The sequence below is a fragment of the Sphaerodactylus townsendi genome, linkage group LG17, assembly GCF_021028975.2.
Source record: "Sphaerodactylus townsendi isolate TG3544 linkage group LG17, MPM_Stown_v2.3, whole genome shotgun sequence".
NCBI classification, from domain to species: Eukaryota; Metazoa; Chordata; class Lepidosauria; order Squamata; family Sphaerodactylidae; genus Sphaerodactylus; species Sphaerodactylus townsendi.
In genome coordinates, this window is record NC_059441.1 from 24,669,374 (window position 1) to 24,687,372 (window position 17,999).

The 17,999-nt window shown below is 45.3% G+C and overlaps 1 protein-coding gene across 1 annotated transcript in view; it reads left to right on the plus strand.

Moving 5' to 3' along the window:
* LOC125424725 (protein FAM169B-like) overlaps nucleotides 1-17,658 on the plus strand; it is a 78,191-nt gene extending 60,533 nt beyond the window's left edge. The window contains exon 9 of the mRNA XM_048482155.1: nucleotides 17,157-17,658. Within this exon, the coding sequence (XP_048338112.1) occupies nucleotides 17,157-17,288 (132 nt within the window). The 3' untranslated portion in view covers nucleotides 17,289-17,658. The remainder of the gene's footprint in view (nucleotides 1-17,156) is intronic.
* The last annotated feature ends 341 nt before the right edge of the window (nucleotides 17,659-17,999 follow it).

A 17,999-nucleotide genomic window follows, 5' to 3' on the forward strand; every position in this document is an offset into this window, starting at 1 on the left:
CTGTCTTGCAAGTGCCTTAGCAGGTGCTCGGGAGCAGCAGCAGAAGGCCATTGCTTTCACACCCTGCATGTGAGCTCCCAAAGGCACCTGGTGGGCCACTGCAAGTAGCAGAATGCTGGACTAGATGGACTCTGGTCTGATCCAGCAGGCTCCTTCTTATGTTCTTATGCTCTTTCTGAAATTCACGCAAGTCACTGAAAACATTTGCTGTTTTCAGTCCCACCCCGCCCCGTTAGTTTGCACTTACGCCCTTGATTCATGGCTGCCATTTTGTACTTGTTCCATTTCTTCTTCTCCTCTGTGGACCTGATTCTGTGATGCTTCAAAGCCCTCATGCTGCAATTCTTATTAGGTTGGGCATTCAAAGCTTTGAAGACATAACCCCCCCCCCCAATAAAAAAAAACCCTGACGAAAATAAACAGGTGAGATGCCAGAGCGAGCTCAGAAAACGCCGCAGAGAAGGCAGTCCCGGGACTGCAGAGAGGTGTGGGAAACATCTTTAAAAGATCACACAGCAAGTCAAAATGTTTTCAAAATGCTTTCAGAGAAATCATTGCTAAGATTGAGAATGTTTTTAACCTTTTCAGACTGGAAATAAAACATTTTGGGCTAAAAATGTTGCAGAATTCCTTGGAGGAAACATTTTATTTCCTGTCTGAAAACGTCTCAAAGTGTCTGACGGGAAATACTAAAAAGACTTGTTGAAGACTTTAGTGGACTTTTAAGTGGACTTCCGGATGATTTGCAAAGATCTTGCCCAGTTTTAAATAGTTTTGGAAGTGAAGCCAACATTGAGCACATGTGAGTCAGGGAATTCCAAATACTGGATCAGTAAAGTTTTGGTTCTCTTAACCTTCTGTGAGAATCTCTGAAAGTGCATCAAAGTATCTGCAGGTGAGCATACTGGGCCTTTCCAAATGATGATGACAAGGATGATGAAGAACAAGAAGAGGAGGAGGAGGAGGAGGGAGGAGTAGTAGTTTGGATTTATACTTCACCTTTCTCTCCTGAAAGGAGACTCAAGGTGGCTTACAAGCTCCTTTCCCTTCCTCTCCCCACAACAGACATCTGGTGAGGTGGGTGAGGCTGAGAGAGTTCCGAAGAACTGTGACTAGCCCAGAGTCATCCAGCAGGAATGTAGGAGTGCGGAAACACAACTGGTTCACCAGATAAGCCTCTGCCAGTCAGGTGGAGGAGTGGGGAATCAAGCCCGGTTCTCCAGGTTAGAATCTACCTGCTCTTAACCTCTACACCATGCTGGCCCTCTAAGTCCTTTACTTCCTCTTTATTGAAGCGAAAACTCACGTTAGCCTTGCCTTCCCAGTTCAATAAGGCCTGCAAACTGGTGGAAAAAAGTTACTCTTGCTGTGTATATCTGAACACTGAGAAAAGTGCAGGTAAAAGAGATCCTCTAAGAATTCCAAATTGGGGACTTCAAGAAATGGGGGTGAGGAGAATGGAGGAAGGGGTGGGGAGTCAGTTTTGCTTTGCATTTATTTTTAAAGCTGTAACTAAATAGGTCAAGGCCCTTAAGGTTTTCTGGCCATTAGTTCTTTTAATGGTACGACGACAAATCATTAATTGTATTATTACAAAAAGCTTTGAGGACTGCGCTAATTTAATGCGACCTCAGATCAGCCGGGATCACGCATTCATTATCTTGAAAAGATTCCGTGTCCTGAAACATTGATCTCCGGTGCCATTAAATAGGTTGGACAAGGAGGGAGCCGTTCTTAGTTCCGACACAAGGTGGGGGTGTTGCTCTTCACGTGGACATTCAAACAGCTTTTTAAAAAACCCTACAAAAGCCAAAACCTCACCTTAAACAGAGGCTGTGACCCCCCCCCCTTTGCTTTCAAGAGAATTTTTCGTTTATATTAAACATTCCAGAAGTGTAGTAAATGCAAACTGCATTCTCGGCTCACAGTTGCCGTTACCTTTTTTCTTTTCTTTTTTTATTTGCAAATCACCTGGAATAGAGTTGCCACCAGTGAGGATAGGGGAGCTGGGGTGGATAAGATTAATAGATCTGGATTGGAAAACACCTGGAGATTTGAGGATGGAGCCTGGGGAAGACAGAAACATGGGGGGGGGGGGGTACAATGCCATTGGGGCAGAGGCGGAGCGAGGAAATTGTGCCCGGGGTGTGCATGCACCCTGCGCTCCTGCTGCACCATTGTCTGCCCCTGCCCCGGAACGCCATGCCATGCTCCCACCACGCCACCTCTGCGGCCTGGCCACACCCCCTCCACTGCTACACCCAAGGCATCGTGCCCCGCCCAACCCCATTGGGGTGCAATGCCACAGAGCACACCCTCCAAACTATCAATTTATTTATTTTTATTAGACTTTTCACCACCCTTCCCTGGAAGGCTTAGAACGATTTTCAACATTTAATTAAAAAAGTATAAAAACCATCATACTTTAAAACGATCCTAACAAATCCTATAAATTTACAATATGGATGGCATAAAACTCCCACCAACCGACAGTTGGTTTAATGGATTCGAGGTGCAGGAAAAGAGATGCCACCTTAACATTAGGAAGAACTTTCTGACAGTCAGGGCTGTTCGACAGTGGAATTCACTGCCTCGGAGAGTGGTGGAGTGTCCTTCTTTGGAAGTTTTTAAACAGAGGCTGGAGGAACATATGTTGGGAGTGCTTTGATTGTGTCTTCCTGCATGGCAGGGAGTTGGACTTGATGGCCCTTACGGTCTCTTCCAACTGTATGATTCTATGATTGTTGTCTGCGCCTGTCTCTCTTTGATATCCAATGTTATTTAATTTACGTGGGAATCTAGCAGAAGGAAACAGGAGGACAGGAAAAAAGGGAAAGAAAAGGAGGAGGATAAAGGGAATAATTTTGGAAAATGGGGAGAAAACGGAAAGAAGGGGGGAAGGGGGGAAGAAAGGAGGAGGAGGAGTGAAGGGAAAAGGAGGAGGGAGAGGGAATGGATCAATGGTGCAGCCAATTCATGGCAACCACAGAGGGTTTCCAAGGCAAGACATTCAGAGGTGGTCTGCTACTGTGGAGCAACCCTGGACTTCCTCAGTGGTCGCCCATCCAAGTACAAACCAGGGCGGACCCTGCTTAACTTCCAAGATCTGATGACACTTGGCTAGCCTGGGCCGTCCACATCAGGACAATAACCAAGTGTGATGAAGTCACAGCTGATTCACAGCGACCCTGTAGGTTTGTCAAGGAAAGTGACATTCAGAGACGACTTGCTGCTGCCTGAGTGTATAGACCCACCCTGGACTTCCTCGGTGTTTCTGCTCTCCTACATTACTGCTAGGTGACCTTGGGCTAGTTGTAGTTCTTTGGAACTCTCTCAGCTGCCCCACTCTTACCTCACAAGTGGGGCCCTTTCTTGACATGGGCTTTCATAGAACAGTTCTGGGATGGCAAAACGCCAGTCCCCAGTGGGATGCCAAGGTTTTCAGACAGGTGGCGCCATGCGTAAAACGAGCGCGAGCAGCGCTGACCTGGCTCCTCCCCCCCAGGGCGGCGCCAGTTTACTTTGGCCAAAAACCTCCCTCCTGGAGGGAGAGTTTTTGGTAAACAGCCGCATTCCCCGGGCGCCACGGTCGCGAACGCACTGCCAGAAATGCGCTAAAGTTAGCTATTGTCTTCACCTCGTCACGCTTAATGCTCGCTTTGTTGGTTTCTAAGATTCTCTCCTTGCTGTCCTCCTCCGACCCCTGGAGGTCGGAGGGCAGCGTGGGCGGGTCTTAGGAGGCCAGCAGGGCGATGGAGGTGACGAGGTGAGTGGGAGAGGGACGGGGAAGAGGCGGCTCCGTGTGGAGCCGCCTCTCTTGCGCCGGCCTCTTTGGGGGCCGCTCGCACGCTCTCGTGCGAATGGCCCCCACCCCTCCACCGGCAGAATTCCTGCCGGTGGGGAAGCGCCCTTTCCGCAGTGCGGAAAGGGCCTATGATTCAGGCTGGGAAATTCCTGGCGATTTGGGAATGAGCAGAGGGGAGGGGCCTCAGGAGAATATGACGCCATTTAGTCAACCCTCCAAAGCAGCCAGCTTCTCCCAGGGAACTGACCTCTGTCATCTGCATGTCAGTTATAATTCCCATGACCCCACTCAGAGGTCAGCAACGGTATGTAATGTGGGAAGGTTGTAACTGCTTTTCCCTTTCTGGGGCAGTTGCCAGCATAAAAAGGACTGGATGAGTCTGGGAGGCAAAAAAACTCATGTCCGTCACCAACAAACAGGAGAACTTTGTAACACGTCTTAAGACTGTGGAACAAATGGTTGGATAGCAGAGCTCTAGTTGCCTGCTGCCACCTGGAGGTCGGAGGGCAGCGTGGGCGGGTCTTAGGAGGCCAGCAGGGCGACGGAGGCGACGAGGTGAGTGGGAGAAGGACGGGAAGAGGCGGCTCCGCAAGAGAGGCGGCTCTCTTGCGCCGGCCTCTTTGGGGGCCACTCGCACGCTCTCGTGCGAACGGCCCCCACCCCTCCACTGGCAGAATGGAAAGGAGCTCGTAAGCCACCTTGAGTCTCCTTACAGGAGAGAGAGGTGGGGTATAAATCCAAACTCTTCTTCTTGGTGATGGTCTCCCATCAAAGCACTAACCAGGTTCAATCCTGCTTAGCTTCAGAGATATGACAAGTTCAGGCTCGCCTGGGCCAGACCAGGACAGAGATGGATCAACACAGTGGCTCATCTCTGCCCCACCTTTCTTCATTTCTGCATCCTATAGTCAGACTTCCCTTGTTTTTACTGCCAGAACCTCATCCCTTGGTCTACAAGACCGTCCTGGAATCAGACACCATAGGCTTCAATGTTGTGTTTTGGACTGCGACATTCCCTTGCTACTAATTAAAATATATATATTAGTATATTAGTATATTACTTATTAGTATTAGTATATTAGTATAGTAATATTAGTATATAATATATATATGTATGTATATAATATATATATATTAGTAGCAAGGGAATGTCACAGTTCTTGACTTAAAAGAATATATATATATTCTTTTAAGCCAAGAAGCCGCATTCGCCATCCTCGGTGTGACATTCAAGCATTCTGGAAGCGATTCTTTTCTGTTGTCACAATTAGCAATGGACGATGTCGGCACCCACATTGCAGATGCTCAATGTGTGTTAAAAATAGGCACTGTCTCTGTGCATTAGATAATATTTTATGCGTGTTAAACGGGGCACGATCTAGTATGTGATAGGACTGCGGAGGTGGGTAAGGATAACGCCGTGTCTGCGGTGTGTATCCAGCTGCCTTCAGGAGCTCTGAGGAAACATAGTGCTGGGAGGGACATCAAGGGACATCTAGTCCGAATGCTGCATAAAGCCCGAAATACACTACTACCCGCACCTACACACACGCACACTCCCCCCAGTGACCCCTGCTGTATGCCTAGAGGAAGGCCAAAAACCTCCAGGATCCTTGGCCAATCTGGCCTGGAGGAAAATTCCTTCCTGACCCCAAAGTGGTGATCAGAATTACCTGGGGCAGGTAAGAAAAGGCCACAAGAGCTGAGCACAGACTGATCCCCTCCAGCCTTCCCTTTTACAATCTGCCTAAATTCACAGGATCAGCCTTGCTGTCTGATGGCTTAAAAACCTCCGAAAGAGAGCCCACCACGTCCCAAGGAACCACTCTTAACTAACTACAGTGTGGCGTAGTGGTTAAGAGCAGGTGGGCCATAATCTGGAGAACTGGGTTTGTTCCCCCCCCACCCCACTCCACATAAGGGGAATGGAGAGTGAGCTCACAAAATGGCCCCGAGGAGAAAATTCAGGGAAGGCAGAGGGGTGTGGGAAACATCTTAAAAAGATCGCACAAGCAAATAAAGCCATTTTGAAAACATTTCAGCTAAAGCACCATTTTAAAAGGGCATTCGTTTAAAATGTTATGAGGCTGCAAATAAAATGTTTTTTTGGGAACCAAAGGGGGTAAAAAGAATGCGGAGCTCCATGCAGGAAAAGTTTATGTCCTGCCTCCAAACGTTTTAATTAAAAGGACCTGTGCCACCCAGCAGACTTCACGTGGAGGAGCAGGGAAATGAACCCAGTTCACTGGATAAGAGCCCTCTGTTTATATGGAGGAGTGGGGACCATTACACCACGCTGGCCCCTTTGGGTGGAAATGGAATCGTTTAAGAAATGGAATGGAAAATTTCAAGTGGAGCTGCCATTTTCCTTTCCTTTCCTTTTCCTTGCGTTATTGCCTCAAGAGCTCAGACAGACCGTGGCACAAATGCCGTGGGTCACGGGGCCTATTGATTATACGTCAAGCCCTTCAGTGCCAGCGATCAATAATACTAACCTGTGGAAAAATGGACAGGATTTACTCAATCACCCCAAGATCTACACCGTTCACCATTTTCCTTTCAGAATTTGCTCTTCTCCATCAGAATTTCAAAGCTGCGAGACTTGCAACTTGCATGTAATATGGGATTTTAAGAACAAGGAAAGGTCCTTTTTGGGGGGAGGGTGGTGGCATAAAAGGACATTTCTCCTTATTCTAGACTTTTTCTGCCCCCAGATTAATTTATTAATTTGCAGCCGAAACCCACGTGATTAATAAGGTGCCCGCCAGAGTCAACAGCAACAGGGTTTAAAACAGAAGGAAACACAAAGAAATCCAATGGAAAAATTAAAAAGATAGAGTAGACACATTCTTAGGACCGTCAGTGGATTGAAACTATTTCAGGAACAGTGGAATTTTAATAAGTGTTAACTCCCATTTTCCATTTCAAGGATTCTAATATTGAGCCAACTGTTCCTCATATTGGAGTGTTGTGTGGTTTCCGGGCTGTATGGCCGCGTTCCAGCAGCATTTTCTCCTGATGTTTCGCCTGCATCAGTGGCTGGCATCTTCAGAGGACCTCATATTACTTTTGTTAAATTTGCAACCTGAATTCTGCCACTTTAGACGATTTCAAAGACTGCCTGGGTTTATACGCAGAGGCAGGATATGGCAAAACACCTGTGCTCATCTCTTGTGTTGAAAAGTTTGCCAGGGGTCTTTGTGAGTCATGCACCGTGCCACTTGATGGAACATTATTAATATGTTATTACTTGTGTACTATATTATTACCAGTGGTCTGCAGCAGTGCTTCACTTCCGACATAGATGCATGTGCAGATACGACAAGCAAAGAAGATGGTGCTGTTATTGCGTGACCCATGAGTTTAATTTTAACTTAATTATTAGATTTATAAACTGCTCTCCCCAGTCGAATGGGGCTCAGAGCAACACACAACAATACATGCAGTACAAATTATACAATTAAAACGACAATTCCCACAGCAGGGCACCCTTCCCTTTTAAACTCTGAGGATAGGGATAATAAAAAAATGTTCAGTATCAATGAAGAACAAAAGAGGTAAAGGAGAAGGTAAAAGAAGATAAAAAGAGGAGAGGTCAGCTTAGATTATGAGTTCTATGATTGTTGCATACAATTATAGCAGGAGTCAAACTTGGCATGCCAGATTTGATCCGAATCTTCTATCTGTCTCTTCTTCCTCCTGTGGAATGGCATGCAAGTCCCGTCCCCCCCCCCCCCCCGCCAAGTATTGTAGGGTTTTTTGAAATGTGGGCAAGAATTGCTGTATTTGTGTTCATGACGATGGTGATTTATAATCCCTTTTCTCCCCAGGCCAACGTTTAGCTAGTGGCAAGTCACCCTTTTCATCCCGGTAGGAGGACTAAACCAAAGGAGGCCACCAGCTCAGATCTCTTTCAAGAAATGAAGCAAGCTTTTAAATATTCATGTGCATGCTTTTCATGCTGTTGTTTCTGGTTTGAGAAGAGCCATCATTAGAGTTATTAAGGCTCTCCATCTAGCACTGAGTAAATAATAAAATTATATCGTTAAGTAACGAGACGGTATTTTTTTAAAGTACGCGCATTTAAAAGAGAAATCGCACATATGTAGCAAGGTGAGAGCCATGCCCCCCGCTCCCCCACAAAGCAGCTTCATGTGTTAGGATCAGAACTCTGAATGTTGCCCAGAAATGTTTTGGAAAGCTACTGCAATATCTTTATGGTTACTCCTTTGCATATTTGAAGCTTTTTTGGGGGAAAAGTGTTGGATGAGTGGACATTTTCCCAGCCTTTTTGTAAAAGGGTTTGGGATTAATCTGTCGGCTCTCACACTTTTTGATGTGGGATCCACTTCTAAACTAAGAAGAAGAAGAGTTTGGATGTATATCCCCTCCTTTCTCTCCTGTAAGGAGATTCAAAGTGGGTTACAAGCTCCTTTCCCTTCCTCTCCCCACAACAGATACAGGCGGGGCTGAGAGTTCTAAGAGAACTGGGACCGGCCCAAGGTCACCCAACAGGAATGTAGGAGTGCAGAAACACACCTGGTTCACCAGATAAACCTCTGCCACTCAGGTGGAGGAGTGGGGAATCAAACCCGGTTCTCCAGATTAGAATTCACCTGCTCTTAACCACTACACCGCACTGGCTCTCACTGACACACTAAAAGCATACACAGAAATTGCTGGTTCGGTCTATTATTGTGATTTTCCAAAATGGTAACACAAATCTGAGATTCTTGGATATTACAACCCCCACTCTGAATAATCTGTATTGTTGTTGTTAATACTTATTACCTAGCTCTCCCCTGCCATGATGGGCTCAGAGTGGCTTACAATGTATACCAAACACAATAAAACTTACACTACACAATACATCTGATATACAATAAATGTAAAACTGTGAAAACTTAAGATACTTAACAATCAAGGCTTGCAGCAACCAACACTTTTACGCATGCCGAATAATGCACTTTCAATCCACTTTCAGTGCGCTTGCTCCATCTCATTCTCCTCTCCTCCGTTTTATCCTCCCAACAACCCTCTGAGGTAGGTTAGGCTGAGAGAAGGTGATTGGCTTAAGTTCACTTAGTAGGCTTCCATCTGGGGACTGGGGATTCGAACCTGAGTCTCTAGATACTAGTCAGACATTTTCAACTGCTACACCACTCGTGCAGCTGCTCAGAGTGTCACCTGCTTTTGGGTGTGTGAAGTCAACCTCCTTTGTTGAATCTTTTAAAAATCAGGGTGTCATTGGAGTGCAGAGTGAAATGGGTTCGGTACAAATTTGGTGCCATTTGATTTATAAACAGCTGCCCCACCTTTCTTTACATTACCCATTGAAAACAATGATCCCGAATTACACGGATTTGAGTCACAAACCGGTAATATCCTCCCTGAAAGTAAACAGTCATGTTAAGAATCCCCATCCCCAAATCTAAAATTATAGGGAAAATTTTCTCAACACAACCCTCTCCCCCCATTTCAAAATGCACTGCTGCTTGGGGGTCCACTTGTGATACCCCCTTTCCCACCATGAAATCAAGATCTCACATCAGTGAACACCGACAAAGTTTTAAAGCTGGTGAGGGAGCAAGCTTGTTTTTTGCAGGTTGAAGGTGAAGGAAAAGAGATTCCAGCTAAACATCAGGAAAAACTTCCTGACAGTAAGGGCTGAACAACAGTGGAAGGCACTACCTCTAAGTGTGGTGGAGTCTCCTTCTCTGGAGGTTTTTAAAGAGAGGCTGGATAGCCATCTGACAGGAGTGTTTTGATTATGTGTTCCTGTATTGCCGGGGGTTGGACTTGATGGCCCTTGTAGTCTCTTCCAACTCTGATTCTATGACACTTCTAATGCATAGGAAAACCTACATTTGCCATAGATACCCTCCTAGGCCCGTTCTTCCTTCTTCCTGGCCTTGTGACAAAATTTGAAGCAAGTTATCACCCCTTTGCTGCCTTGAACTGCTGCATTAATTGTCACCTTTCCAAAAAGGAGCAAGAAAAAAGATGTTTGTCAGTCCCTTTTTGAGAAAGGGCCAGGGGAACAGACATTTTCTGGAGCACTGTATACAAATTCATACTCATATGCATCACAAACAAAATGCAAAAGAGAAAGAAAATATGATATCTCTCTCTCTCTCTCTCTCTCTGTAATATCATTTGCAAACTTTTATTCTGCTTCTGAGGAAAACTTTGGGCACATTTTCCCACCATGCCTTGATTAAAATTTCATAGGCCCAACGTGAGCCAGACAAAAATCTCTTCCAGGGCCCAGCTAAGCCTAAGGCTGCCAGTTGGATATTCCTGCCTTTACTGCATTGGGCACTTTCTCTTTGCTTCTTTTATATATAATATTTGGCTTAGAAAGCAATTAAGCTAGAAAGGCGTGTATAATTAGGGAGGGCAGAACAGCCAGCTGTAGGACAAGATCTAAATATCCCAGTGATACAGGTCTTGCAACAACGGTATCTAGGATAATTCAACACCACCAGCTACATCTGTTAGTAAGGCCCTGTTTTTTCTACAAGGACATCATATTGGACAGAATGTCCTAGTCACGAACTTGTCTGGATTCACACTCGGGGACTGTATTTTAGAAGCCCTTCGTCTTTGGGCAGAATGGGATAGCCTGCTCTTGTCAGATCTCAGAAGCTAAGCTGGGTCAGTACTTGGAAGGAAAACCACCAAGGAAGGCTCTGCAGAGGAAGGCGATGGCAAACCACCTCAATTTCTCACTTGCCTTGAAAGCCGGTTTCTCGGCTTGCTTTAAGTTGGCTGCAACTTGATGGTCAAGGCAAAAACAGTGTCCATCTAACGGGCCTCCTTCTCTCTCCTTTTTTCTCTCTTTGTTCTCTTCCATTTCCTCAGCGCTGTGTGGCATATGGTTTTATGCCCATCAGCCTGGTGGAACAGCTCCATTCTAATCTGGAGAACCGGATTTGATCCCCCACTCCTCCACCTGAGTGGCAGAGGCTTAGCTGGTGAACCAGATGTGTTTCCACACTCCTACATTTCTGTCAGGTGACCTTGGGCTAGTCACAGTGCTTCGGATCACTCTCAACCCCACCTGCCTCACAAGGTGTCTGTTGTAGGGAGAGGAAGGGAAAGGAACTTGAGTCTCCTTGCAGGGCAGAAAGGTGGGGTATAAATCCAAACTCTTCTTCTTCTTTTTACAGGCCCTGTGAAATTGTACCAAGTCCCACAGGGCTCGGATCTCACTCGACAGAGCTGTTGCCCTACCCTTCATACCCCACTTGATTGGAATATGGATTACATATGATTTTCCTGCAATATGTACTGGCAAATGCCAACAGCCATATATTTGTGTGTGTGTAGCAGAATGTCCAGATATTAATACAGGCCAAAATGTGCAAAAAGGTCTGTTAGCAAAATGAGGTCCTTAAAAGGGTTAATGCAGTCAGCTGAGACTGGAAGCCCCATGGACATGCATCTTGATTACCACACCCCACCAAAGGAGTTAACTAACACAAAGAACCTAGAGAACTCCCTGATACCAGACTTTGCATTTCCTCTGCCTTTTAGAACCATTTCCTTAACAATCGTTCCCTTCCTGATCCGCTCAAAGCCTCAGCCAAATTTGAATACCTGAGCAGAGACTTCAAGGAGTAACTCTGTATAAGTCATTCAAGACTAATACTGATACAATCAAGAAACAATTGGCTCTTTTGTCCCAACATTTAGAAGACGAGCTATTGATTAGCTCAGCCCAGCGATCCCAGCATGAGAAACCCAAAAGATCCAGGAAACAAAACTTACTTTCTCCCGCCCCAAACTATGCTATGGGGTATAAAAGTAAAGCACACCCTAAGTTCCACGCTTGCTTACAGGCTTGCTGGCTTGCAGGCTGGCTCATTCCAGCTCTTTACTAACTGAACCTCTCTTGGTCAAGTTGGTTTGAGACACAATATCGTCCTTCGCTTGGATTCACATGCTGGCCATTTGAATCCTTGCCCTCTCCAAGATCAGTGGTTCTCAACCTTTCTAAATGCCGCGACCCTTTAATACAGTTCCTCATACAGTCCCCAACTCTAACTTTTATCCATTTTACAGATGGAGAACACTGATGCAGAGAGTCTTAGGCAACCTCTGTGAAAGGGTTGTTTGACTTCCAAAGTGGTCAAGACCCATAGGTTGAGAACCGCTGTCCAAGATCTTCTCTGCAGAACCTAGGTAACATATAAGTCCCCTGCTTCCCTTCCCAATCTATCATCCAAACCTATTTTCCTCCCTGCTTATATCTATTAGGAACTGTGTGTATGCTTCTTTATGCCTCACTGTATGAATGTTTGCAACCAAAACTTATAAAAATATTTAAAATACAAATTGGTCTCCTTTGTATTCTCTGTAGAACGTTTCAAAAGCTGTTTCTGGTATAGCTGTTACAAAGATCCCACTGCTAGCCTACCTCTCGCTGCCGAGGCGAGGTATTTCCCCCAGTGCTAAATGATAAAAGTTCTAATACTGTTAAGCTAGCGTAACAGAGCATTCCACCAAACTGGGACCAAACCCAAGAAGGCTTGGTTGAGGGCAAACCTTGGTTGAAGGCAAACAAACAGCTTTCAGGCCAGAGGTCACCAGTAACTTGTGATTGGCTAAGCATAAGGTTCTTTGGAAGAGGCAGAGACTTGTTGAGAGATGGTGATTGTCCAGTCAGCTTGATGACAATTTGAACTGAGGTGTCATAAATGCAAGTTTGTCCCTCTAACCACTACTTCACACTGGTTTTATCCCCACAACATCCTTTGAGGAGCAATTGGCTGAGAGAGAGAATGAGAGAGAGAGAGAGAGAGAGAGAGAGAGAGAGAACGTATACATTATTAACCCATTAGAATTTGTTGCACCATGCTTTGAAGAGAACATTTATGGATTTTATTGGCTTCTGTATTGTTGGAAGTCACCCTGAGCTTGCAACAAAAAGGGCGTCTTACAAAATGAATAAAATAAATAACCTACCTACGGCATTGTTATGAGGATAAGTGGGGAAAAGATTCATGAACCCCAACCGGAACTTCTTTGAGGAAGGATGAACTAAAATGGTTATAAATGCATAAAACAGAAAGGGGGAAATGCTCATATGCTTAGCTTTGAGCTTTTGGGAAGAAAGAAGAGCTAAATTTGTGCAATAAATGGAATTATTGACCTTTCACAAATGGGTGACCAGACTACCTAACAACTCTCATTCCCTCTCTTTGGCTTCATCTTTGCCTTTGGAGTCAGCCTAGCGAACCTGTTTCTGCTGATGCGGAAGAGCTCCAAAGTTTCCTTTCCCCCCCGGGGAGACAACCACCCATCCGTCTCGTGGCTGTGAGAAACATCATGGCAACATCATTACTGAGAGTCAGAAATGTACCGTGGCTTTTGCGTTGCGGGCAATCATTCTCTGGCATGTGGCGCTCTAACAGAAAGAGGTCATTGCACAAAAGCAGTTAGTGCATTTAACCGGAGTGCCAGTTAATCCTACCCACCTTGACTCCAACATAGCTCAGTCTAAGCCAGATGGGTAAATCTCTCTCTGCCAAAACGTGCTCCCAAGCTAGGGTCCCAGACTTAGAAATGTTTACTTGGGAACATGTCACACTGCTCAACTAAATTAACTTTAATGAAGTCAAGAGTATTTGTTTAACACTAGCTTTGGCCTTGAGTTAAGAGGTAAATATTTGTCACCTTTTGGCATGGTGTAGGCAAGGAAGCCAAAGGATTGCTAAAGGAAGATGGGGAGATGGCAGTTTAGCTACATGAGTTATTTGAGTCTCTGTTCACAGTGGAAAGTGTGGGCATCTACCCAGGCCACAATCTAGGATTACCAACTCCAGTTTGGCAAATACCTGGAGATTTTTGGAGGTGGAGCCTGGGAAGGTGGGGTTTAGGAAGGGAGGGACTTCAATGGGGACTAATTTCATAGAGGTCATCTCCCAAAGCCATTTTCTCCAGGTGAACTGACTTCTCTCTCATGGAGTTCAGTTGTAGTTCCAGGAGATCTCTAGCCATCACCTGCAGGATGGCAACCTTACAACAACTACTGTTTTCAGGAAGAAGAAGAAGAAGAAGAGGAGGAGGAGGAGGAGGAGGAGGATTAGTTTGGATTTATATCCCCCCTTTCTCTCCTGCAGGAGACTCAAAGGGGCTGACAATCTCCTTGCCCTTCCCCCCTCACAACAAACACCCTGTGAGGTGGGTGGGGCTGAGAGAGCTCCAAGAAGCTGTGACTAGCCCAAGGTCACCCAGCTGGCGTGTGTGGGAGTGTACAGGCTAACCTGAATTCCTCAGATAAGCCTCCACAGCTCAGGCGGCAGAGCTGGGAATCAAACCCGGTTCCTTCAGATTAGATACACGAGCTCTTAACCTCCTACGCCACTGCTGCTGTTGAGGTGATTAAAGATGAAGTTTTAGATGTATTGGGGGAATTAAAAACCAATAAATCTCTAGGTCGTGATGGCATACACCTGAAGGTTCTTAGGGAAATCAAATGTGAGACAGTTGATCTGCTAACCAGTAGAACTTGTCACTAAAATGAGCCCCTGTATTAGAAGATGGGAGGGTAGCAAATATCACCCTGATTTTTCAAAAGGGGTCCAGAGAAGAATCAGGGAATTGCAGGCCAGCTAGCCTAATGTCTGAACCAGGCAAATGAGCAGAAACTGTAATCAAATATAGTATTGTTCGGCACATAGAGGAACAAAGCCTGCTGAGGGAAAATCAGCATGGATTCTTCGAAGGGAAGTCCTGCCTCACGAACCCAGTGGTGGGATTCAGCCGGTTCGCACCACTTCGGCAGAACTGGTTGTTAAAATGGCGCTTGTAAACAACCAGTTGTTAAATTATTTGAATTCCACCACTGGAACAGGTTGTTAAACAATTTGAATTCCACCACTGCACGAACCTTTTGGAATTCTTTGAGGAAGTGAGCCAACATGCAGACAACAGTGGCTAAGTCAACATTATACACTAGAACTCTCAAAAGGCTTTTGACAAGGTGCTTCACCAGACTCTCTTGAGTAAGCTTAGCAGTTATAGGATAAGAGGAGGAGTTCTTTTATGGATTTAAAATTGGTTAAATGACCGGAAGTAAAGAGTGGGAATAAATGGACTGTTCTCGCAAAGTAGGGATGTAAACAGTGGGATCCACAGGGATTAGTATTGGGGCTGGTGCTTTTTAATTAGTTCATAAATAATCTGGAACTAGGAGTGAGTAGTGTAGTGACAAAGTTTGCTGATGACACAAAATTATTCAAGATGGTGAAAACCAAGGTCAACTGTGAAGAATTCAATAAGGATCTTCACAAATTGAGTGAGTGGATGACAGTGTGACAAATGAAATTCAATATTGGTAAGTGTAAGGTGATGCATATTGGAACAATATATCCCAATTGTAAGTGTATGCTAATGGGGTCTGAACTCGCTGAGACCAAGAGGGAAAAAGTCCTTGGAGTCATTGTGCTTGTCTGGAATAGCTAGGAATGCAAGGTCTCTTATTATCATGGGCATCCTATAACTTGCCTGCTGGCTGCTCAAAGGCTGCTGGGAGAAAAATAAGGTGACAATTAGGGGGAGGCGACATTGTGAAGTTGGGTGTGATGCTCTAGGAGTTGCCCAAAACTATATGGTTTAACCACAGAGTTTTGGCGAATCCTACGGTTGCAAAGTAATTTATGTGTCCCCCCCCCCCCCCAGAAGTGACATCAAGACACTGGCACGCTTGTCCTCACTCTTAAAGTTCCCTTGGGACTGCTGGATGGTAGATTGACATCCCTAGCTATAGCTTTGTATCAAAGCAGCAGTGGTGTAAGAAAGAGCCTGCTGGATCAGACCAGAGTCCATCTAGTCCAGCACTCTGCTACTCGCAGTGGCCCACCAGGTGCCTTTGGGAGCTCACATGCAGGATGTGAAAGCAATGGCCTTCTGCTGCTGCTGCTCCCGAGCACCTGGTATGCTGTAGTGGTTAAGAGCAGGTGGATTCTAATCTGGAGAACCGGGTTTGATTCTCCACTCCTCCACCTGAGTGGCAGAGTCTTATCTAGTGAACCAGATGTGTTTCCACACTCCTCAATTCCTGCTGGGTGACCTTGGGCTAGTCACAGTTCTCTCTGAATTCTCTCAGCCCCACCTACCTCACAAGTAGTCTGTTGTGGGGAGAGAAAGGGAAAGGAGCTTGTCAGCCACCTTGAGTCTCCTTACAGGACGGAAAGGTGGGGTATAAATCCAAACTCCTCCTCCTCCTCCTCCTCCTCTTCCTCCTCACCTCCTTATGCAGAAACCAACAGGAAGCCATGCCTTTTGTCCAATATAATTTCCTTGCAGTCCTCTTTCCCAGAATGCCTTGCTTGTGTCCATTTCCCTTCTGTGTCCATTAACTTCTGAATGTAAAGAGTGCTAAAACCGCCCTGAGCCCTTTGGGGGAGGGTGGTATAAAAGTGGAATGAATGAATGAATGAATGAATGAATGAATGAATGAATGAATGAATGAATGAATGAATAAATAAATAAATAAAAAGTGGATCAGCAACTTGAATAACTCCATCTAGCCCAAGCTCATAAGCACTCAAGGTTGGCCCTAGTTAGAACTTGGATGGGAGACCACCAAGTATGACCAGGGTTGCTATACAGAGGAAGGCAATGACAAACCACCTCTGTTAATCTCTTGCCTTGAAAACCCCGTGGTGCTGGGGTCACTCTGAGTCATCGTGATTTGATGGCACAGAATTATTATTTAACCCTGGATCTCCATTACCATCCTCTGTACCGGGTAGCAAATATTTGCTCCTCTTTCTGACACAAAGCCAGAGAGTGAAATTGTACCACAGCCGTTCTGAAACAACCACCCAACGGACCGAATGACGCTGCGTCTCCCCAGGATGGCATTTAGCTCAATAAACACAGTTTGTCAGAGATGTCTTTATCCCCTTACACGTTAGCGCTTAAATGTTGTTAAAAATAGATTTCAAAATAAAACAGAAAGAGAGCTTCTGGCAAGCTCCTGTCCAGTTTAATTCATACGTTAAATATTTGCTAGTAGGGCCCAGAGCTTCAGTGCTTAGATATTTTGCCCTTTGAGTGAACTTAAGTGGAAGAGAGAGGCAAAGAAATAAATATCTGTTCCGCCAAGCATCTCTGAAGAATGGTGCGGCAGCCGGTTTTGTACATCAAAATGTCCATGATCGGATGCGCTTACCAAGCGACAGATTATTATCAGCCATTAATGCTCACCGATGAGTGTTTCCTGGCTCCCACACCCTTTCCCTCAAGTCTTAAGCGGGAATGATTCTATTAAAATTTCAGCATTTTAATTATGTAAAAAAAATCAATTATGTAAAAAAAAATCCTTGATCTTTTGCAGATGAAAGATAGAACGCTTTATTTCATATTAATGAACGCAGAGCTCCGTCTTCCAAGGTCTATCCTCTCCTTCGGAACTGTGGCAGCTTTTTATTTCTCGCCTTCGGATTTGCATTTTGAGATCTGCAGGTAATTTTCAGGGGGGCCAGTAAATAAATCACAGTAGCCTCCGAGTGCTGGCAGGCACTACGGTGTCCACCATGGGGGACAATTGCATAACAACTCCCTGGATGACCTGTAGTTATGCGTGAGATGGGATTCTGTCCAAATCTGGGTTGCCAGGACTTGTGTCCTACAGACAAATCCGCAGAACAAAATGTATCTGGTCTGGGAATGTACTATTTGGATTTTATATTTTATATTTTCTGGTCTTTGACCGAAATAAAATATTGATTGATTGATTGATTGATTGATTGATACCACTTTTGAGGAACATCCCAAATATTTCAAAACTGTCTGTGACGCTAACCAGTGTACAAATGTATGTCTTTTCCATGTGTGTTCCATGCCATGCGTAATTTTATAAACCTTTATAATGATGAGAATGAAGGAGGCCTTGAAACATCTTTTCTCCGCTGCACTTCTGTTTTTTTGCAATGAATGTCTAGTCTGATGAAGAGTTTTAGCAGACTTGGAAGTCTGTATGTTCTTTCACGATATTATTACTTGCTCCTAATAAATGTTCAGTATTCGGTTAGCACTTGGATGGGATGCCACCGAGGAAGTCCAGGGTCACTATGCGGAGGTAGGCAATGACAAACCACCAGAGGCAGAGCTTCAATGGGGCCACCAAGGGGCAAATGCCCCAGGTGGCCGCCATTCAGTCACATGGGTAGGTGTGGAA